Below are 23666 nucleotides of genomic sequence, written 5' to 3' on the forward strand. Positions count from 1 at the left end.
AGTTTTGGTGTAGAACAAATTTTCCCATTTTTTTGTTCATCCACAAATTTTTCAATGGTTTCCCATGCATGAAGGGAATTAATTAAAAAAGTGTCCTTTGACGGTAATCTCCTGTTTGCATTGTGCTCGTTTTTGCATCGAATAGAGCCCAGGAAGTATATAGGAGAAGGGGCTGTCTGTTGGTATTGTGGCTGCAATTTTTAATTTCTCACCCTTTCTCCGTTTTTTTGCCCAATCTTTAGGCTTTTCGCATTTTTTTTTGCTAAATACATAATAGTTTTGAACTCAATGAGGAGATATGTTGGGGAAATACATGTGCGTTTATCCTTAGTCCCTGCTGATTTGTCTGTTGGTGCATCGGTCACGTACACCTTGTCAAATGCAAATGACATTCGGGAGTGATAATGAATGATGAGGCGGAAAGCCAGTGATTCACCGATGACTCGGGTAAATTATCCAAATGAGCCATCGGAAAATCAATTAGGATGAGGCATAGATGGGTGAAAAAATATTTTCATTTATATGGATATTAGTTACAGTTGCTATACATATGCTCTTCCTCCCACCCTTGTGGACACGGCACTCCCACATCTACCCTAATACTATGTACGTACAACATATCTATTTAATATGCACCCATCATCAATATCGTGTATACCATAGATCCGGACCACCTCGCCGGACAAGAGGAATGCGGGAGTGGGTTGGGATGAAGCCAGGGAAAATTGGGTGAAGCCAGCATTTGTGATGATGACAATATTGAACAGGATTCATTAACATTTGACACTGTAATTGCAAAGTACGGCCGATCATATAGCCGCCTATTAAAATCAACAGGGTATAATTTTTGCATACATAATTGGAGGGATAATCAGCATATGCTCACCCATTTTGGGTATCAACTTCAACAATGCCATCGTTCATTGTTCACTCAATACCAAAAGGAGGTTATGCATCATACATAGTTGCATGAATAAAACTCTCCAAATTATTTGTTAACTAGAGGGTTTTTGTTGCAATCCAATCACTCGATAAGTTTAATTTGATTACACAAAATATGAAAAATATAATGAACTAGTTAACCTAGTCTCCAATCACGTGTTAGCGAATTTCATTTTAAGCTGTAAGTTGGGAGTTGAAACGTGATCAAATACAAAGTAACAAAGCATTAAAAACTGCTTATGTGCATACAAAGTATTCTATAACTGATATTTAATGTATAACACTACAAAAAAAAAACTAAAAAATATTTTCTTAGATTATCATAGTCGCCATAATCACAAACACAAGTCCATAAGTAAGACTATAGCCCAACAAACCATTGATAGTTGCCTAAACGTTGCGCGGAGTTACATTTACTACAATGCAACCATGTCTAACGGTATATATCTGCGTTGCCTCGAAGTAGATGGTCAATAGATATCTGCGTTGCCGCAACTAGTTGCCTCAACGTTGCAAAACTCTGAAATATCCTTTCCCGTATACCGTCTCGCAACTAAAATTTTTTGAAACAAAAATGTTTCAAAAAAATATTTCAAAACATTCCGCTGTCATAAATGGAGGGAAATATGGTACACGCCCATAATAATCATATGGCGTCCATATTCCCATCATAATAAATGACAAACTCTAATGGATAATTTATATTATTTAATAATAGAGTTTTTAGATTTTTTCCAAATGAAAAAAAATATGCCATCCGGTTCTACCGTCATGAAATCGCCTCAAAGGAACTTAAATGATGCTCCCATCTCAATTTTCTTAATTTTTTTTACCGAAAATTATTTTTTTTAGGGGTCAAAAATTTAATTTTTTTTAATTAATTATTTAAACACAAGTAATGCACCCAACTATCCCTATGAAAGCCTTCCCACATCATTTTGGGCTCCCAATTGCTCGGAATAATGAAATAAAAATCAACTTTTTTATGCCGTCGGCCATGTTAGACATTTTTTGCAACTCTGAAACAACGATGCAGCAACCTTTGCAACAACGTTGTAAAATGATTCGGTAGCAACCCACCAGGGCGGCGCTAGTTTTGCTGTTTGTAAACATAAATGAAAGAGACAGACTCATTTTTTTCTATTCCACTCTCTGTCTGTTTTGGGTTATTTCTCGCGATAGACGCGCCCCTTGCGGTGAAAGGCGCAACATAGGCACAAAACGTGCTTGGGTTGCGCCATCATACCCTGATGCAACGTTTAAGCAACTAAATCTATATAATAAAGAAAGGTCTGTTTGTTGGTAATCTTCCGTCGTGTTCGGCTATACAAATCTACACCGTTTGACCGATCGCGATGAAATTTGGTACAGAGGCTCCTTATAACAGGCGGTTTCGAGTGGCCGTATTCATTTTCCCCCCAAAGCCCCCCTTCAGGTAGCCCCCATATAACTCTCATGCTTTTTTTGCGAATTTTTGAATTTGGCGCCGGAAATGTTGTATGAAAATGATTTTTTCTCTTTGCAAATTTTTTTTTTTTTTTGAGATTGATGAGAGCTCTCCATCTATATAATAAAGAAAGGTCTGTTTGTTGGTAATCAGTCGTGTTCGGCTATACAAATCTACACCGTTTGACCGATCGTGATGAAATTTGGTACAGAGGTTCCTTATATCAGGCGGTTTCGAGTGGCCGTATCCATTTTCCCCCCAAAGCCCCCCTTCAGGTAGCCCCCATATAACAGTCATGCATTTTTTGCGAATTTTTGAATTTGGCGCCGGAAATGTTGTATGAAAATGATTTTTTCTCTTTGCAAATTTTTTTTTTTTTTTTGAGATTGATGAGAGCTCTCCATCTATATAATAAAGAAAGGTCTGTTTGTTGGTAATCAGTCGTGTTCGGCTATACAAATCTACACCGTTTGACCGATCGCGATGAAATTTGGTACAGAGGCTCCTTATAACAGGCGGTTTCGAGTGGCCGTATTCATTTTCCCCCCAAAGCCCCCCTTCAGGTAGCCCCCATATAACTCTCATGCTTTTTTTGCGAATTTTTGAATTTGGCGCCGGAAATGTTGTATGAAAATGATTTCTTCTCTTTGCAATTTTTTTTTTTGAGATTGATGAGAGCTCTCCATCTATATAATAAAGAAAGGTCTGTTTGTTGGTAATCAGTCGTGTTCGGCTATACAAATCTACACCGTTTGACCGATCGCGATGAAATTTGGTACAGAGGCTCCTTATAACAGGCGGTTTCGAGTGGCCGTATTCATTTTCCCCCCAAAGCCCCCCTTCAGGTAGCCCCCTTATAACTCTCATGCTTTTTTTGCGAATTTTTGAATTTGGCGCCGGAAATGTTGTATGAAAATGATTTCTTCTCTTTGCAATTTTTTTTTTTGAGATTGATGAGAGCTCTCCATCTATCTATATAATAAAGAAAGGTCTGTTTGTTGGTAATCTTCCGTCGTGTTCGGCTATACAAATCTACACCGTTTGACCGATCGCGATGAAATTTGGTACAGAGGCTCCTTATAACAGGCGGTTTCGAGTGGCCGTATTCATTTTCCCCCCAAAGCCCCCCTTCAGGTAGCCCCCATATAACTCTCATGCTTTTTTTGCGAATTTTTGAATTTGGCGCCGGAAATGTTGTATGAAAATGATTTTTTCTCTTTGCAAATTTTTTTTTTTTTTTGAGATTGATGAGAGCTCTCCATCTATATAATAAAGAAAGGTCTGTTTGTTGGTAATCAGTCGTGTTCGGCTATACAAATCTACACCGTTTGACCGATCGTGATGAAATTTGGTACAGAGGTTCCTTATATCAGGCGGTTTCGAGTGGCCGTATCCATTTTCCCCCCAAAGCCCCCCTTCAGGTAGCCCCCATATAACAGTCATGCATTTTTTGCGAATTTTTGAATTTGGCGCCGGAAATGTTGTATGAAAATGATTTTTTCTCTTTGCAAATTTTTTTTTTTTTTTGAGATTGATGAGAGCTCTCCATCTATATAATAAAGAAAGGTCTGTTTGTTGGTAATCAGTCGTGTTCGGCTATACAAATCTACACCGTTTGACCGATCGTGATGAAATTTGGTACAGAGGTTCCTTATATCAGGCGGTTTCGAGTGGCCGTATCCATTTTCCCCCAAAGCCCCCCTTCAGGTAGCCCCCATATAACTCTCATGCATTTTTTGCGAATTTTTGAATTTGTCGCCGGAAATGTTGTATGAAAATGATTTTTTCTCTTTGCAAATTTTTTCTTTTGGGTTTGATGAGTGTGCCCAATCATACTTATAAATCATCACAATTTTTTCTCTCTATAATTTGCGCGAAGCGCAAAACCCCCCGCGAAGCGGGGCGAGGAAAATTGGAGCGAAGCGACAATTTACCTCGTAAATTATATTTAATAAAATTAACAATTTTTGATAAATTATCAATAAAAAATAATTATTTTAGGGATAAATAATGCATAAAACTCATTTAGAGTCCAAAAAAACTTCAATTTCAAGGAAAATTTGTTCTTTTTCGATATATTTTTGCAACTAGCGCAACGTTGATATATACTTTCCTGCAACTATTTTCTAAGTGATTTTTTCAAAGTTAATTATTTTGCTTAAAATTGAGATTTTAGTGTGTTTTTAGGTAAATTAGTCTTTGAGAAGTTGTAGAAAAGACTTTAGAATGCAAAAACACTTAAATTTTTCAAGTTATTGAAATAATAAAAAAAAATCTTGCAACTTTGGCAACATCGCGATAAAGTATACTGCATCGTTTTCCATGCAACCATATTCGCAACTTTAGCAACTAAGAAGTAAACTCTCTTGCAACGTTGCTTCAGAGTTTCCAAAGTTAAAGTTGCAAGGTGTTTGTTGGGTAATTAATTACATACCTAACTTTAATGAAAAAAAAAACGTGGTTAATCTTTTCGCATTTTTTTTCAATTTATAAAATTGTTTCTCTCAATTTGAATTTCAATTGTTTCTATACTCAATTCAATCTGCGCAAATAATTTCAAAAAATAAAAATAAAATGCGAAAAAGCGGAAAACCAAAAAAATGAATTTTCCTCATTTCCCTGGGAAGCACAAGCTCTCTTTTGCTTATTGATATTTCCAGGGTAGTTCACATTGAAATATTTTTTTTTTTTGACTTTTTTCCAGCTGCACGCCCTCCGACGCCTCATGCAGGGTGGTCCCGATCACCCAAAAGCCCCGCTGGGGAACAACTTTCGACCCCCGCAGCCACTTCTCCATCGGCCCGTTCGTACAAACATTGATTTTCGCAGCAAACAAAATGGGAAGGCATGCCCCAGCATGTACCGGGATGTTCACTACAAAGGTAATGCTTCCCCCATTCCTAGTTCACATATTGCAAATGCAATTTGCATAATTATTTATTTGCAAACACGGTGGGGTGCTCCCGCAGTGGGATTTGACGCGGAGGTGTGAGTGGTATGGATAACAGGCGGCGGATGATTAAATGTTTTTTTTTGGAAATTATGTGGAATTAATTCAAGAGATAAATAAAATCTAAGATTTTACTTTGTAAAGTTCTTCTTTTACCATCAACTTTGTTATGAGCATTAGGGCTTCAATGCTTCAGGTGTAGCATTCAAGTCATTTTTTCAATGATAGTTGTAATATACCAAAAAAAAAAAAATTCCAGCCACTGAGGAAGGTCCGAATGAGGGTTGAAAGCTTTAGGAAGTAAGCGTACTTTATTGGACGAAACATCCACTCCCTGGTGACGACCAGAAAATCGAAAAAATCATAATTTGAAGAAAATTTATGATTCCTTGTGAAAGTTGGACGAAAAATTCATATTTGAAATGAATGAATGTCGAAACTTTTTCGAGATATTTTCCACTTGGGCTGCTCAATTTTTATCCTTAAAAATAGGGCAGAAATTGGGCTGCTTGATAAGGAAATATGCCGAATATATTACGAATTACGAAAGATGATTTCCTTCCAAAATAGGGCAGCTACTTTCGACATATTTTGGAAATTATTTCCACAAAGTCAGCATTTGGGAAAGTAGGTCTCGTTGGGAAAGTGGTCTAACTGAACTATAAGGAAAAATTAAAATAGAAAGAATTTAGAAATGAATTTTCTAAAACAAGATAAAAGGTTAATAGTCAAAAATTAATAAAGAAATAATTAAGAAACATTAAAAAAAATAAAGGATGTTTAATTCACCCTATACTATGCCGCCTGTCTCGAGTACGGCTCACACCTCCATATGTTGGAAATGTGTACTGGGAGCATGTTTGGTAGCTCCTCAGCGGATGGCGTATGAGGAGTCTCTGCTGTTATTAATTTAAACTTTTATGATTTATTATTGTTGCAATAATGTATGAAATATTATTGGTCTTTTCGCATTGTGATACACGATGCGCTACAATCATACATACCAAATGTACATAAGCAACTCCAAAAAAGGAAAACAAATATTCTTCCCAATTATTCAAAGTCATTTGGGTAGCTTCTTCATGTACAACTTTTGTGTCATTTTTTTCTTTCTCGCGGTACTCCCTTTTGAATGTCATTGAATTAAATGTTTGTTCTCCATTTTCGTGAAAACTTTACTCATTACCCGCCAACATTCGAAATTATTTATAATGCCTCGATGGGTGTGTGTATGTGAAGAGTTTGTACACGAGGGGGGAGGGTGGGTGGTGAAAAGGCAAGAAGAGTACCACTTCCTCCAACCACCCCATACATCTCTAAACTTATTCGTCTCTTTCGCATATGCAGCAAACAGTTGGAAGCAGCACTGAAGTTGTGTACTCCTCATCATCGTCTTCGTCACGGTGAAAATCCCTAAATGGTACCCACGAGGACACATTCTCGAGTGTTTGTTGTGCACCCCCAAAACGACACGACAGCGGAGACGTGAAAGCCAAATAAGAATTCTTCAACTTTCGAAGAATTTCCTTCCTTGTTCCGCGTCTGCCGCCCCAGAGAGTGAAAGACATGAAAAAAAAAGTTCGAAGAGTAGGAGGAGCAAAAAAAGGTCAAAAGGCCACCAAATGCTGAGTGAATTTGCAATTTAATTGATGAGAAAAATTCCACCGTGGTGGAGAAAGGAATGAAAATTTACATCGATTTTGCTTTGATGCCACCTCACCTGCCGATGGGGTGGTGTGGGTGGTAAAGGACTCAGCAGCTGTGTAAATATTAGTGTAATAAAACAGAGTGGTTTTGTGGTTACAGGATGCACCTCTCTCGAGCTGAAGAAAAATCTCACCGCGCTAAAAACTTCTAGTTCCATCAACTGCGATAGTTTAAATAGTTATTTAAGGAAAAACGAAAATTTGCTTACATAAAATAAAATACATATTTCTCAGTAAAAGAAGTTTGTATATATTTTTGTTTTTAAAGGATTCTTTTTATGAATTTTTTGATCAAATATCTTGCAAATATTTAATGAAATTTTATGTATGTATATATATTTTTTTAATTTAAGAGTAAAATGTCAAAAACTTTTTTTTAATTCAATTAATTTTTTCTGTGAAACTTCTGGACCTTTTGACTTCCATGCTATTTTTTACAAGAAAGAAATTCTCAATTTTACAAATATTTTGATCATTAAAGTACTTTTTATTAATTTTTTAAAAGTTCTTATCTTTGAAAAACTTGGAAAGTTCAGAAAAAATATTCCTCAATAATTTTTCAAATTGAGTAAATTATTTTGTAAAAAAAAAATCAAAGCTCTATATTGAAGCATCTGAAATGACCCACACTGTAATATATAATGCAAAAAATACAAAATTTCAGCAAAATTTCGAGGGAGGGTGCTTGTATGAAAGACATTAGCGATTTATTAAAGTGAAATCAAACAATAAAACTATCTGATTGAACAAAAAAGCAGTGTTTAGTGAACATCATGTAGAGTTATTGAACTAAAAAAAATAGCGATAAAATTGATAAACATATCATATTTTCCATATTGAAAAAAAAGGAAACAGAAAAAAATGAACCATAAATTATAACGAGTAAAGGACAAAATAGCTTGAATAAATTCCCATGATTCATATAATTAAGTGTTGCTTTCAGTAGAAGTCCATCATATCGTCAAATCAAATGCTATCATAGGAAACTTTATAAGTAGAACTTAGACGAAACTTAACATTGGAATTAATCCACCAAAAAGGGGCATAGAAAAGACGGAAAGGTGAAACTGCCCACTAGAGCTGACATATCCTGTTTTTTTGGTCTTTTCTTTTTGTAAATTCCACACAGTAACATATAAGAAAAGATGAAGGAGTAGTAAGAAAAAAAAAAAACAATGAGAGGCTTCCAAATATAAAATTTGTACGATATTGAAATGACATAAAAATCAATATAAAATCCAAATTTAGACGAGAAAAACATGCATATCGTAAATCTCTCCCAACCTTGGCTTCTAAACCTGACCTCAGTATAAAGTCTAAACTTAGAAAATCATATTTTTATTTGATAAACTCTCTCTCTCTCTCTAGAAATTCCTCTATAAAGATAGAAAAAAAACGCTAAAATGCCTTTTGATATTTAGAAGAAAAAGTAAAAAGAAAATAATTGAGATATCTCTAGATGAGAAAGAAAAAAAAAGCTCGACTCTTACAATTTTCCCAACGAAGAAAAGCCAGTGTAAAAGTGTATGTTAAAACATTGAAGAAAAAAAAGAATGTTTCGGTTAGGCGTGAAAGGAAATCTATAAAGGAGAGTGAATAAAATTGCTGAAACTATTTCAATATTAGAGAATTTTTTTGTTAGAATTTCTACAAAAATTGTTTCTGTTTTGTCTGTGAATAATAAAGAAGGATGAAGTATTATTAAAGAGAAAGTTTCAACTGAGAGTTTTCATGCTTAAAACTTTGGGAAGCAATTTCAACGTGATTTCACCTACAATCCCTAAAGGCTATTCATACCCTTCTTTCCAAACTTTAAAATGATGCAGTGCCTACAAACTGTGGAGCAGTCAGTAGCAAACAGTAAGTTATCAGAGTTGATGAAGAGTATAGATAAGAGATAATCTTGAAAATACTTCAACAAATTTTGTCATCACAAAAAGGTAATTTTAAGGTAAGTATGAGGATGAATTATTCTATATTTAATCCAGAATTGCCCATTTTACTACATTTACCTTGATAGGTTCTTTGGTATAAAAAGTAAAAAAAAAAGAATTTAAGAACTTCTTAATCGAAATTTTAGGATATTTTTTAAAATGATTAGATTTAGATTATTTATTTATTCATCTGCGATGGAAAACTCTCACCTGCGGCCATGGCCGACTTTTCTAAATAATTTTAAAGTCAGACTACGTTAAAATTAAAAAAAAAAAATCCTGGGCATGTCCCCTCTTAAGTAACCGGTAATAACAAAATTAATTTAGAAAACACTGTAGTGTAGGACGATATTCCTACAGGGGCTATTAACTGCCCTTAATTAGAGAGCTAACGGGTCCCGAACTTAATCGGACGAGCAACAGTGGGCTACTGATACCTATGAGTGCCTGATGAGCGGCATAGAGCTAACGACTCATCTAACTCTTTCACCCAGAGCAGTCCAACCCTAGACACACATAGTGCCTCAGCTCAACATTATATACGGTAGAAGGGTTTCTCTACCGGGGCACATAGCATTGTTCTACAGTAGACTAAAAATTAATATAGGTAAGCATAACGAGGGCTACATTGTAAAATTGTGGTATACCAACTAAACGGCTAAGTCGTTTCAAAGCCCATACAAAGTTAGCCGGTTTTACAATGTAGCCCTCGATAAGTAGGTGTTAGAGCAGCAGAAAGTTTTACCTAAAGCAGTTTTCTCTATCTCGTTGGGAAATTGTATTAAACTGACTTTAAAAAACTTTAACGACTTTAAAGTCGTTAATTTTATCAAATATTATAAAAAAAACTTAAAAAATATCTGAAAATGTCTTTTCCTTTTCAATTATGCTTCAGATAATTAATTATTGACCCTTTAAGTTATTTTCATCTTCCTAAAAATTTCAAAACTATCACTAAAGATCGTTAAACCTAATTCCCCCCATACCACCAAAACTTTAGTTCAGTTTCTTATCTATAAAACGTCTTACATTTTCTTTTCAACTCTGTTGCCGTAACTATATATTTATGTTATTTATGTATTGTGGTGTTCTGAAAAAAAAAGCCAGATGGGTGTTTGAGGTGTTTTCGGACTCCATGAGAGGAAGGTATATATGAGAAGAGGGAATTTTGCCGCGTGGAAGTGAATAACGGAAGTGGAGCGATTAAACGAGAAAGTGAAAAGCTCAACATCATGATGACGAGTAAACAGTAAATGGAATCGAGGTGCGAAATACAAATAAAGTGACTCCCTACATTTTCTCATATATGTATAGGGATGGTGGCCTTGGGGGTGTCCAGGGCATCGTGAGTTGCAACACTCATAGCCCTGGTGCGGCGTCTTCATTCAGCGTGTGCGAGATGAATGACTAAACGGACCGGAAAAACACATTCCATCATCTGCAAACCATGGACATCGTTTATATCCTGCGCTATATTGGTGCACAGGGTGGGTGGGTATAGCATTCTCCCGCCCCATGGGGTGCTACATGAATATGTGCTTTTGGGGGGTCAGGGAGGGTTGGTGCGGAAAGATGAGCAGTGGAGTGGTGGAACATATGCGATTTGTGTTAATTCCCACGCTGGAACGTATAATTGAAACCTGTCCGCATTATTGTGATTTATGTTAAGCCATTCATTCCAATAAAGAAGAACGACACGGCCAGAGACCCACACCGTACCATCATAGTCGCTTGCATGAGGCAGCAAGAAAATGGCCCAAAGTGGCTGCAAGTATGGTATTCACACACTCTGGGAGAATGAATAAGTTTTCTTGCAGGAGTTTTCCAAAGAAAGGGAAGAAACTACCCCCGCACCGATGGGAAGTGATTGTACATTTTGCCAGGCAATGAAGAAGCTCCAAGTCTACAGAGTTGGTGTATTGCCTCATCTACCCGTGAAAGTAGCCCACCCACTGTGCCTTGTAGTAGTCGGCAAAATTAGGAATACATCCCAAGTTTTTGGGAGACTATTCGTCCCTTGAAAATTTTTGACTGTTTCCACCCCCCGAGATTGACGCAGCTCCTGGAAAATTCTTCTCTCTCGTACAATTGTTTGCATTCTCTTCTCCACAATGCTAATATCCACCCAATTGCGTCCCGCAGTGCCTCTTTACATTTTCCGCCCAAGCTACGGAAGATGTGCCAGGACGAATAATTTGATGTTGAAAGGAATTCTCAGAAAAGGAGATGTTCTACCCGAATATTACATAAACAATTGCATTTCACTGTGCAAACCACTTATTGTAATTTAAAATGAAAATAAAGGATGAGATTGTGAATTTAATAAATGAGCAAAAATGGACCAGAAATAATTTGTGGGTCATACAAGAGTAGCTTTTGTAATTTTTTCTTAAAATTTGAAGAGTTTTCTTCCACTGAAGGATTTCTTTTTTATATATGTAAATTTTTAAAAGAAAAATAAATAATTTCCCAATTTTTCTACAAAATTTAAAAATATCAAAAAAAAATTTGCCAAAAATCATAAAACCAAAAAAAGAATCTTGTGCGTGTAAATAAATTTTCAATGCACGGTTTGAATTTTTATCTTTTCGCATCTTAGGTCATCTACACTCTCTTCCATCGCTCACGCACTTTCCTCCCCCAAAAGGAATGTGGGTGGGGTAAGATGAATGTCTGGATTGAAATTTTTCAAAGAGAGTTGGACGAGAAGAAGAAAAAAAAACGTAAGTGTTCACGTGCAGAAGGTGAATTTAGCATCCCGAGATTCCACAGTGCGATGTATCTTCATATCTTGCCGATGGTGTGCCTTTTGGGGATGGCGAATCCCCAAAAGTCTTGTTGGCGCGTATCTCCCCACGATTCGCATGTGAAGTTCATTTTCAACACATCAAGTTATTATGTTAAGGTGTAAAACGTGTTCGGGGTGTGTATGGGTCCCTTAAAGTGACTGCGTGCTCTGCTGAGGATGCCCCAACCGACGGCAACACACCCCCGAAAACGAAGAGAGAGGGAGAGACTTAATCAATGGCGGCAATAAACAAAGGATGAGTTGTGAATTTTAATTCGGAAAAGTGCTGCGCCTTCTCTTTTTTTTTTGATCCACCCTCCAATGGGTCTTTGGGTGCTTCCTTTTATGCTACACCACCCTCACCCATATTGCTCAGTTCCTGATATTCGGATGCCGTTCAATTCAATAGAGTTGTATTCTTTTAATCAAGAACTTTGCCCTCGTGTCACACAACCATGGCATGAATTTTTGCTTTCTATGGTGAATCCCCCAACGTGGGGGTGTGACGTTATAGGAGGGTGTGGAATAAAGCAAAAAAATGTGATCATAATTTTGGATTACACGTAAGACGGCAAAAATTTATAGCCCCATGAAAGTGTAATAAAAATTAATACAAATAAAACACAAGGTGATATATTAGAGCACGCCGGTTGCCCTTCTGAGCATTCCATCTTTTCTTTCCTTTTTTGTCCTTTCTGTTCCTTAAAAGACAAAAATGTGGGAATGTTGATGTTTATTTTACTTGTGTGAGGGGATTTAGGATTTCTTTCTTTTGATAATCCTTTGGTTTTTTTTAAAGAAAATATTTCTGAAAAAAAAAGAAAATTAAAGGAAATTATTTTATTGATCTCTCATACCAAACATACAAAGAATTAATTCTTTTTAACCCCTGGAGGATCGAGATTTTTTACCTTAAAACTTTGATCTAAATTTTTTCTTAAAAAGAAATTGTTTTTCAGAGTTTTCTTTCGACGATTTTGAAATAATTGAATTTCCCTACACAGGTGTTTATTTACCACAAAATGTTCAATAGATTTTAGTGCTGAGACGATTGAAAAAGTCGAATTGGTCACGGTGGCCAGCAACGTTCTGTAGAGTTAAATTGATTAATTTTTTTTTTAAATTAAAAGTGCGTGAAATGCGTCAATTTTATGCAAAAAAAAACTTAATTAAGGCGTTTTAAGAGCCTTCTGAATGCATCAAATTACAATTTAATATTAAACATTAAAGAAGAATGTTTTCATTCACTTTTAAGGGAAATCAGTTCTGTGAGCAAGAGAAGATTTACTATTTCGTCAAACTACTTCCGCAACACCCTAAATGGCTAATTTTTCCTTAACAAAGAATCCCAAGTTTTCCATTTGAAAAATGATATGTCGAAGAGCATGAAAATGGCAAGAATTCTACGATCAGGACTTGCGATAATAGTATCTACAGTGTGTGTGTGTGCCCCCTCCGGAGAGACATTTTCCATTTTCCTTTAAATGGGAATGTGATGTAATTTGTGATAATTCTTCTCACCTTATTCATGGTGTCGGATCGATGGTGTAAATTGTTTGATAGAAATCGGAAGAGAACAAACACCCCCACAGTGAGTTACAGCAACCACCCCCTCTAACATTGCTTCTTGTGCAAGGCTCTCGGCACATCGATACCCCCAATGGAGCACACAATTCGTATATATGGCCCACACTGAAATATGTCGCCCATTCATGAGTAGAGAGCACCCACATCCTCCCCTTGGGGACCCACCAGCCAACATAGCCCGAATGAACCTGGACAAAGAGCCAGGAGGGGTGGATTTTGTGTTTTATGGGGTTTGGTGGAGAAGGTGTATGAATGGATGGCATATCGATTGCCCAAGGGTATCATAGCGCCATGGAGTGGAATGGAGAAAAATGGCATTTTTCCACTTAAGAAAACTGTGATTTTAAATCAAACAAACACTCACCCACCCAAGTGGAGCCCAAACCCGGAAGATTCGCCCCATTCTTCGTCACCCAACACACACACACAGAATCCTCCGCCAGCGAGGGAATTACTTTCCCAGCGACAACATCAAATGATAAAATTGAAGTGGAACGATTCACCCGTCTGTTTTATCTTCCCATCCTGTCTTCCCTTTTTCAGGACTCTGTCATCCACCCTCCAACACATTTCTTTATCCAGTCTTTCTCATGGAATTTAACGTGAAATTCGATTTGAAGTGTGTGTCTCATCGACTCCACATCCCACCCCATACCGTCAACATCTTGTTCCCATTGTTGCGCATACAAAACATTGGACAAAGTTGAGATTTGATGCTTTGAACGCGAAATGAATACCAAAAGACCCAAAAGACGATCCTATTTCAGACTTTCTTTTACGCACTGGTAAAAGCCACCAAGATTCGTGATTCTCATGAATTTTATACACCACACCACATTCCGATTTCCACTCATCTCACAAGAAAACCATCACATATCGCGTTTTAAATCGGTCTCTTTGAGGAAAATTCCACAACTCCAAATCAATTTGTGAAATTGCATTTAATATTAACGTATTTTGTGAGTATATTTGCGGATTTGAAAAAGATTTTTCTTGAAAAATTGAGGTGTAGAGGTCAGCCAAATGCTTTAACGTTTGCAATGAACTACCAGACATAATTTAGTTTGAATATTGTCTTGACGTTAAATAAAACTTGAATTCAGTTTATAAGACTCAGGCTTTGCTTGAAATACTTAGGCATAGTCTAAGAAACTTTGATCTAAGTAGTTTTTAAAAAAAAATCCTAGGTACAGCTCAAAAATCTTATTTCTGCCTAAAAAATCTAGATCTAGCTTACAAAATTGAGACCTAGCCTTAAAAACTTGGATCTAGCTCAAAAAATTTATGCTTATCTTAGAAAACTTAAGTATAGTTTATAAAATTAGACCTAGATTAAAAACTGACCTAGTTTTAAAAAAACTGGGACTTAGCTTTAAAAAATTAGGCCTACATTAAAAAACTTAGGCATAATTTAAAAACTTAGATTCAGCTTACAAAATTTAGGCCTACCTTTAGTTTATTCTATCTAAACTATAGCTTAAAAGACCCAATTCCTTTCTCAGCCTACGCGCAGGTACCAACAAGCATCTCTTATATGATTCAAAGCTGCATAATTGAATTCCGAAATGCTTTTTGGGTCGGTACAAATAGCCATTTAAGTTGGAAAAAAGGAGGGAAAAGTGAAAGGCCCATTCGTATAATTTTCAATGTCACAAAAGTTCTTTTCACTTTAGTGAACCCTCATGCCTTTTTTTGCCTACCCCTTCGCTTATGCCTGAAACGTTGGGTCGTAACATGGGATGCTTTACACGTTTACATATTTTGATTTGCCATATTAACTGCGCGTCGTATAAACAATAATAATAAAGATGGTAATGTGGGTGCCTGTGTGAAAAAGGGGTGCGTCGTTCGTGCCCAAAAGACGAGGGGGGATGAAAGGGTTCTTCTCCCAGTAAAATGCTATCAAGATCATGGGGGTGTGTGAGGCATTTCTTTTTAAGATTCCCCGAAATGGATGAATAAAATTCAAAGCAGGGAACCCCGTGTGTGTCAAGAAATATGCTCATGTATGCAATGTTGGATCCCTCCTATAACGAATAGATAGATAATATTTTATTCACTTGATTAAATTCTGAACACATCTTCTGCACAAAAATGCGTGAATGTTTGTGTATCTCACTTCCCAAACCCCTCGGAAGTTTTCCTTCTGCTATAAGCTCTCTCCTCTTTTATTCTATCCCGAGGGTGAATTGAAGTCAAGATATGAAGAGTATTTTTTTCTGCTCCTACACTCCTGCTTCTCTTAGTATATCTATATAATAAAGAAAGGTCTGTTTGTTGGTAATCTTCCGTCGTGTTCGGCTATACAAATCTACACCGTTTGACCGATCGCGATGAAATTTGGCACAGAGGCTCCTTATATCAGGCGGTTTCGAGTGGCCGTATTCATTTCCCCCCCAAAGCCCCCCTTCAGGTAGCCCCCATATAACAGTCATGCATTTTTTGCGAATTTTTGAATTTGGCGCCTGAAATGTTGTATGAAAATGATTTCTTCCCTTTGAATTTTTTTTTGAGATTGATGAGAGCTCTCCATCTATATAATAAAGAAAGGTCTGTTTGTTGGTAATCAGTCGTGTTCGGCTATACAAATCTACACCGTTTGACCGATCGCGATGAAATTTGGTACAGAGGCTCCTTATATCAGGCGGTTTCGAGTGGCCGTATTCATTTCCCCCCCAAAGCCCCCCTTCAGGTAGCCCCCATATAACAGTCATGCATTTTTTGCGAATTTTTGAATTTGGCGCCTGAAATGTTGTATGAAAATGATTTCTTCCCTTTGAATTTTTTTTTGAGATTGATGAGAGCTCTCCATCTATATAATAAAGAAAGGTCTGTTTGTTGGTAATCTTCCGTCGTGTTCGGCTATACAAATCTACATTGTTTGACCGATCGCGATGAAATTTGGTACAGAGGCTCCTTATATCAGGCGGTTTCGAGTGGCCGTATCCATTTCCCCCCCAAAGCCCCCCTTTAGGTAGCCCCCATATAACAGTCATGCATTTTTTGCGAATTTTTGAATTTGGCGCCTGAAATGTTGTATGAAAATGATTTCTTCCCTTTGAATTTTTTTTTGAGAGTGATGAGAGCTCTCCATCTATATAATAAAGAAAGGTCTGTTTGTTGGTAATCAGTCGTGTTCGGCTATACAAATCTACACCGTTTGACCGATCGCGATGAAATTTGGTACAGAGGCTCCTTATATCAGGCGGTTTCGAGTGGCCGTATTCATTTCCCCCCCAAAGCCCCCCTTCAGGTAGCCCCCATATAACAGTCATGCATTTTTTGCGAATTTTTGAATTTGGCGCCTGAAATGTTGTATGAAAATGATTTCTTCCCTTTGAATTTTTTTTTGAGATTGATGAGAGCTCTCCATCTATATAATAAAGAAAGGTCTGTTTGTTGGTAATCTTCCGTCGTGTTCGGCTATACAAATCTACATTGTTTGACCGATCGCGATGAAATTTGGTACAGAGGCTCCTTATATCAGGCGGTTTCGAGTGGCCGTATCCATTTCCCCCCCAAAGCCCCCCTTTAGGTAGCCCCCATATAACAGTCATGCATTTTTTGCGAATTTTTGAATTTGGCGCCTGAAATGTTGTATGAAAATGATTTCTTCCCTTTGAATTTTTTTTTGGGGTTGATGAGTAATCCCAATCTAAGTATAAATCATCACAATTTTTTCTCTCTAAAATTTGCGCGAAGCGCAAAACCCCCCGCGAAGCGGGGCGAGGAAAATTGGAGCGAAGCGACAATTTACCTCGTATTTAATAATAATTTTTATGTCATAAAGAGATTTATTGTGTTATGGAGAGAGAGAGACTCCTGAAAAATGTGCCCAAAATGTGAATGTTTCTCACACTTTTTGTGTGCCTTTCTTTATTCCACACCATCATACGCCTTTGGCTTTCCCTCTCAATCGCATAACTTTTCCCGCGCCCTCCCTTTGGGTAGAATTGATACTGTTAGGGGTGAAAAAACCAAAAAGGAACATTTTTGCTCTCTTCCAATTGAATGACGATGGCCAATAATGCCGTTGTGGGGACTTTTTTTTTTGCCATACACAGACTCCCCCTCCGACTGGTGCTTTTCCCATCCACCCACAGCGAGAAAGCTTGACCATGGGTAGGGGTGGCTTTTCTCCCTACCACACAGGGAATGGTGAATGTTTAATGCATAGTCGCAATAAGTAGGATGGCATTGACTTAAAAAGGGTACATCATCATTTTATTCCACTCCACCTCACTCCCGGAGCGCACGACATAATGTTACCCATCCTCGTGTGTTCACGTCCAATCTCTTTGGGTGCTAACCCACCCACAGAGATCAGCAAAAAGCCACAAAGGGGAGATTTTCACTCAATCATTACACAGGAAGGGATACCGTATTTATGCTAAGAAGTCGATAGTGTATTTTAAATCAATTCCGTTTGAGTCTATCTTATATTGGTGTCCTTTCGTTCCTTTTAACTCACAAAGGAATGGAAAGCTCTTCATCCTTCCAAAGACATAAACTTAAAATTTCATAAATTATTGCCAAAAATAGGGGTACGATTTCCCGGAGAAACTCAATTGCAAACATTATCCCCGAAAAAAAAAAAACATTTACAAAACTTATTCAGCAATTTGATGAATATTTTAAATAAAATGCTCCTTTATAGCATTTTCCGGGGAAAACTAGAATTTTATTCCACAGAGATTCTTGAGAAATCTTCAATAGTTTAGAGTTTTTTTTATATTTTCAAAAAGAAATAAATTTATAAAAGATAATTAGTTATTTTTATTTCCAACATTGCACTATTATATTCATATCCTCTGCTTTCTTATATATGTACCTATCTTCCTAACTTACCTATATGTTCTTGATAATAATTGGCAAGAGCTCCAATCAAAATTCCCCCCACATACATCCCTTAAAATTCAACCATTTCGCATTTCCAACCCATTCTTGTGCGAACATTTGCTCATTTGCGGAGCAAATTAGTGGGAACGGCGGTTAGCGGGAGTTAGTTGATGTTTCCAGTGTGACAGTCTCAGAATGAGGAGATGCCTAAAAGTTGAATGATTCATTAATTCCTTCATTTAACACACTTCTGTGGCACTAAATTTAATTCTCAACCAAATAAATGTACCTGGGCGAGAAGTTCAACTTTAAACCACCTACCCCTGGGGGAAAAGCTAAAATGACGAGAACACACATATATACACAATACAATTGGAGCTTAACAAATGACATTACATTCAACGAGCGAGTTGCTACACATTAACAGAGTTGAAGGGTTCTTATGAGATTTATAGATTTAGAAAAAAAATTTATTGAGATTTTTATAAAAAAAAATTTCAAATAAATCTATTCAGAAAAGTCAATCATAACGCGTCCAGTTATTAGAGTTGGTATACCACAACGCGGATGGGTCAGTCTATGCGTTCTAATATAATTTGTGAGCAGAATTAGTAGGCAAAGTTGATTTTTTAATGAAATTTATCAATATGAAAGATAAAAATGCTCATATCTCTGGTTGTATAAGACTTACAGAAATTTCTTGACTAGTTATAAAAAGGTATTGAAATAAGCTATAATCTGACATATATTTCGATACATTTCAAGGTCACCTCCAGAACATAAAATGGCGGATTTTTGTTCTACCAAAACAGTTTTTTGCACTTTTTGGCCTCAAGGAGTGGTTCTAGAGGTTTCTAATGTTCTAGAAAGTTGTAGAGTTTTGCAAAACCTTTAATTTGATACCAAACTGAGCAAAATCGGACAAGCCGTTCAAGAGATATGGCTCTTAGAACTTTTCAAATTCAAGAATTTTTCATCTTCCAAACGGCGACATAGATTTTCTTCATTTTCGGACTGGTGCAAGACTATTAGTCCTTCTACAACATATCAAAATTTAAAGGAAATCTATAACAGATCTTCGGAGATATAGCCCCTTAAAGTTAGGAAATTTTTGTTTTTGATTTTAGCGCCTCTTGCGGATGTTTTTGGAACTTGGAATGTTCTAGACATTTGTAGGGCTTCTTGAAACCTTTCATTTGATACCAAGATGGTCAAAATCGGTCAAGCCGTTCTCGAGTTATATCGAAAAAACACTTTTTGCTTTAGACCGCCATATTTGCTAATCGGCTTGACCGATTTTCAAGTATGAGTTATCGATGAAAATGTCTCACTGAGCACTACAACATACTAAAATTTCAGACCTCTAACTATAAGGGAAGTGATTGACGGTATTTCAAAATGGCGGACGGTGGCCATTTTGAATTTTGAAAATGTGAAAAAATGAAATTTTACACCCACATTTCTATAGAAAACTTCAAACTGGAAGTTTCTATCTGTTACCGTTCTCGAGATATAAGGTAAAGTTTGGACCACCGGAAGGCCGGCCGGCAGGCCGGCCGGATCAAAAATTTTCCACCACCATTTTCGTAATGTGGGAAGTCTAAAACGTGTTCATACCAAGTTTGAGCCCGATCTGAGGTGGTCGGTTTTTCCAACGATTACAATACTTGGTATGCCACGATTGTGGTATACCAACTAATAGAAGATTAAACTTTCTGAAAGAAATTGTCAAATGTATAACGATTTTGTACTGGGATGTGCTGGAAAAAGGAAGCAAAAACTTTGTTTAAAAATGTAGATAATGACGTCACTAATGTGTTTTTGTGTCTCTTTAAATACACAGATTATTTAAAAAATCATGTAAAAAAGCATTGACGAAGCATTAGCGTGAATGCTTCATGGGGTACAATACAAAAAATATAATTGTGACGTCATTGTTAGTATTTTTAGGCGATTATTTTTGCTGACGGGAAGTCTTCCTGATGATTTCTTTTTCATTTTTTATCCTAAAAACAATGTCTAAATCTTTAAAGAAATAATTGAAATCTTTATCTATAATCTAGAACCTTATGCAATCCTTCTTCAACGCAACTCTTACGAAAGTTCCCACTATGTGCTTATGGTAGAGGCGAAGCACTATTTAGGATATAATTTTGCAGATACACAAAATGGAGAGCGGCATAATACACACCGACTTCGTGTTTACCTCAATTTACTTTTTCGTGTGCCGGAGCATCCGCACAATCGTACGGAGCTCCCATCGGCTCACAGGAATTGATATAGTGTGTAGTTCTGTGGAATTGTTTTAATTTCCTGTCCACCCCATGGGATCCGTCAACACAGAGAACTTATTGTTCTGCACACACCGAAGCATGTCCGTGGTGTCCACTTCCGAAACTCCTGCACCGCGCTTGTATACTGTCCCCAGCAATCACCTATTAATGAAACAAGTGAGAGAGATAGTTTACTGTGTACCAACTATACAGCACCCTCTTCCCGCCCTGATGTTACCTGTCGCACCACGGATGAACACTCTGCCAGATTTTACCTATTCATACATATCTGGTGAAGCTTTAGAACTTTCCACATCACAATCCATGTTTTGTCATGTTTAAAATACTCATTGAGCTTTCTTTTTGGTTTCCACTCGATCAAGTGAAATGAGCTACGAATGCTAACACAATAAAGAGCTTTTAAGCACCGCCTCGCATAGTAGTCCACTCATTTGGGAATAAGGCATATATAGTGAGAAAAAAAAGCTTTGTTCTGTGGTACACTGAAAAAGAATTAAGAGGGCAATTGACAAACAAGAAAGGGTAGGTACATAGAGAATTAAGCATTGAAAAAGATTGAGAGGTTTCAAAGCACATAAGCAAACTTTTTAAAAAGCTCTCAATTGTATGGAAATCTGAAGAAAGCAGTACTTCCTGAGCTTAAAGTTTAAAATTAATATCTACATATAAAATGGAGAAAATGCGCCACAAAAGGAAATCTTTCTACTTCTTTTAAAGGTCAATATGAAATGGCTTTAATTTTGAGTTCTTTTTTAACGCTAGATGTCGTTGTAGCGGAAATTATTTTCCAAAAGATGGAGTCATAATATAAAATTTAATTTAAAAAAAATTTTTTCCTTTTTAATTTGACCTTTTTTGGCAAAAGAAAAGCTTTTGCTATACAAATTTTCAACATTCCTTGGGTAACTCTCCACCATCCCCAGCTGTCGCAATATTCCCCATTGGCGTATATCCACCAGAGCCGTGTATATCATAACTTCATTGAGTCAAGTAGAAAATCTCGTGTCATCTCAATGAGATCTGTACAACGTGATTGGAATACTTGGTGGCCTGAGAAAAAGAACACCCGGGGAAAGTCCTACGTGTGCTTCTTCATCTCCTTATGCCATCTTCCCTGGGCGTTCCGTTGGAAGAATATTCAAGCGGTGTATATGAATCTGTTTCACTTGCAATATTTCTTCGTCATTCTGCGTAATCGCAAACTTCTCTCTCGCACTATCTGATTAATTCACCGGAACACAGTGTGAATTTTTTAGTACAATTTTCCCTCTGAATTTTCTCCTTAGACATTGTTGTGGAACTTTCATGGCTTTCCCCAAAACTCTGTGGCTCAATTGTGGAGTTAATTTGATCAAAGCCACAATAGAGGTGATGAATTACACAAGGAAGTTTGTGATCAAAGGTAAAACAATGTCTCTGGGGGGTTGTGTGTGTGTACCTCAATGTACAGCAATGTAAACACAAATCCCAAACAGTTACCAAATAGTGCTATATGGAATATTTGAGATTAGCATCTTGAGGAATGATATACGACGAAGGAATCTTCCTTAAGTAATTACGTAAATTGAAATTAAAGGAAAAGTTCCCCCTTGAGGTGATAATCATCGAGGCAAACCCATGGAATTTGTACTACCACCACAGGTGATGTGCAAACTTGAAAAGATTTCTCCATCATCTAAATGAATTTAATTCGAATATTACGTTAACTTTGTGGAATAAAATTGAAAACATCAAAGAAAATGGAATGTAAATGAATTCTCTGATTAACATTGACACGATGACTTAAATAGATATGACAGGCACAATTTTCTAGGGATTTAGGAATTTCTTTCGCGTATTCATCAGGCTTTTCTTTTATTTCTAAACTTTCTTATTGGTTTACAATGCATTGAAAAAATATCATAAATTGAATAAAAATTAAAAAAAAAACTATTTAATGATTCAAAATTAGAAAAAAATCAAATAGTTATTGTAGGAATAAGTATATAACCTTACCTACTTTCCATTTTCATAGAGAGCTGAAAAAAGGGAAAGTCTGAACACATGACGGGTTAAAAATTCCACATCTCTCGTCTCAGTGTCAATAAAATACCTTCGCATTCTTCCTTCAGTACAGCCCCATTCAGCCCATGAGAATTTCATCATTCCGTCAGCGTTGGCACCCTCGGGAGTTACTTATGAATGGATGTCTCAATTTAAATCTATTTAGTCAACATTTAGAACGCAACAATTTATTTAAAGACGTCATTTCTCGACTCGTGACAAGAATTTCAGCAGATAATGCTGATGTGTTACACCGAGAAGGAACCCTTTCGTTTGTGTCATATCCTTCCTCCTTAGGAATGTACATATCATCTAGCTGTGTGGGGGCGGGTGTCATCCACAACCCCTGACAAACCATCCGCCCCGGAGCTGTGATTCGTGCGACACTTGAAGTGTGATTCAACCCTGTGGACCGACACGTATCAGAATAAAAATATTTTATTCGCCTAACTCATCTTCTGGAGTCTGTGTTTTAGGGGCAAGGGGGATGGGTTGCGCACGGGGGCCACGAAGATGCTGTACGTCTTACATTCTACCATGTGAGATATGGGGAGCACATAAATATACCACTTACCCCGCACAAAATATGACGTCTCTCCCATAGCCATGGGGGCGAGATTGAGCGTAGCGGCAACACACATGCAAAGTTAATAAAAAATGGGCAATCTCCTGGTGAATTTTCATTGCAGCATGGCAAAGACAGTGAGACGAGGGGATACAACATGACACTTTTATAGATTTAATCTACAAAATTAAATTTTTACTCCTCACCCGTGTGAATGTCTCAATCATAAAAGATTGTGAATATTTCATTTCATTCGCACACACGTCACGCCTTTCCCACGCAATCACTCACTATTGCTCACACTTTTCTTGCACGAAGATTATTTGCTGAGTCAGCTAACTTCGTATATATCTAGTAAAGTCTTATGAAGAACAAAAAAATTATATGGCCGACTATCTACGTGATATTGGCGTTTATTCGTTCATTTAATTTTATTAATATACCTACATAACATACAAGCAACTTGGGTTCCATTTTGTTGAATTTCCTCTCGGAGAAAAATAAAATTTAGAACTTTTTCTAGCAATTAATAATCTTAATGACTTTTTCTAATAACAGTCGTAATTCTAAC

General features: G+C 36.9%; 2 protein-coding genes across 3 annotated transcripts in view; both read left to right on the forward strand.

Moving 5' to 3' along the window:
• The window catches only part of LOC129790908 (carbonic anhydrase-related protein 10), a 70269-nt gene extending 61308 nt beyond the window's left edge, over positions 1-8961 (forward strand). Inside the window, exons 9-10 of the mRNA XM_055828748.1 lie at positions 5094-5271; positions 6687-8961. Coding sequence (XP_055684723.1) covers positions 5094-5271; positions 6687-6709 — 201 coding nt within the window. The 3' untranslated portion in view covers positions 6710-8961. The remainder of the gene's footprint in view (positions 1-5093; positions 5272-6686) is intronic.
• Positions 1-23666, forward strand: part of LOC129790865 (UNC93-like protein) — a 1060245-nt gene that overhangs the window by 221174 nt on the left and 815405 nt on the right. The gene's annotated exons all lie outside the window — the stretch shown is intronic.

The sequence above is a fragment of the Lutzomyia longipalpis genome, chromosome 2 (assembly GCF_024334085.1).
Source record: "Lutzomyia longipalpis isolate SR_M1_2022 chromosome 2, ASM2433408v1".
In the NCBI taxonomy this organism is placed as follows: domain Eukaryota; kingdom Metazoa; phylum Arthropoda; class Insecta; order Diptera; family Psychodidae; genus Lutzomyia; species Lutzomyia longipalpis.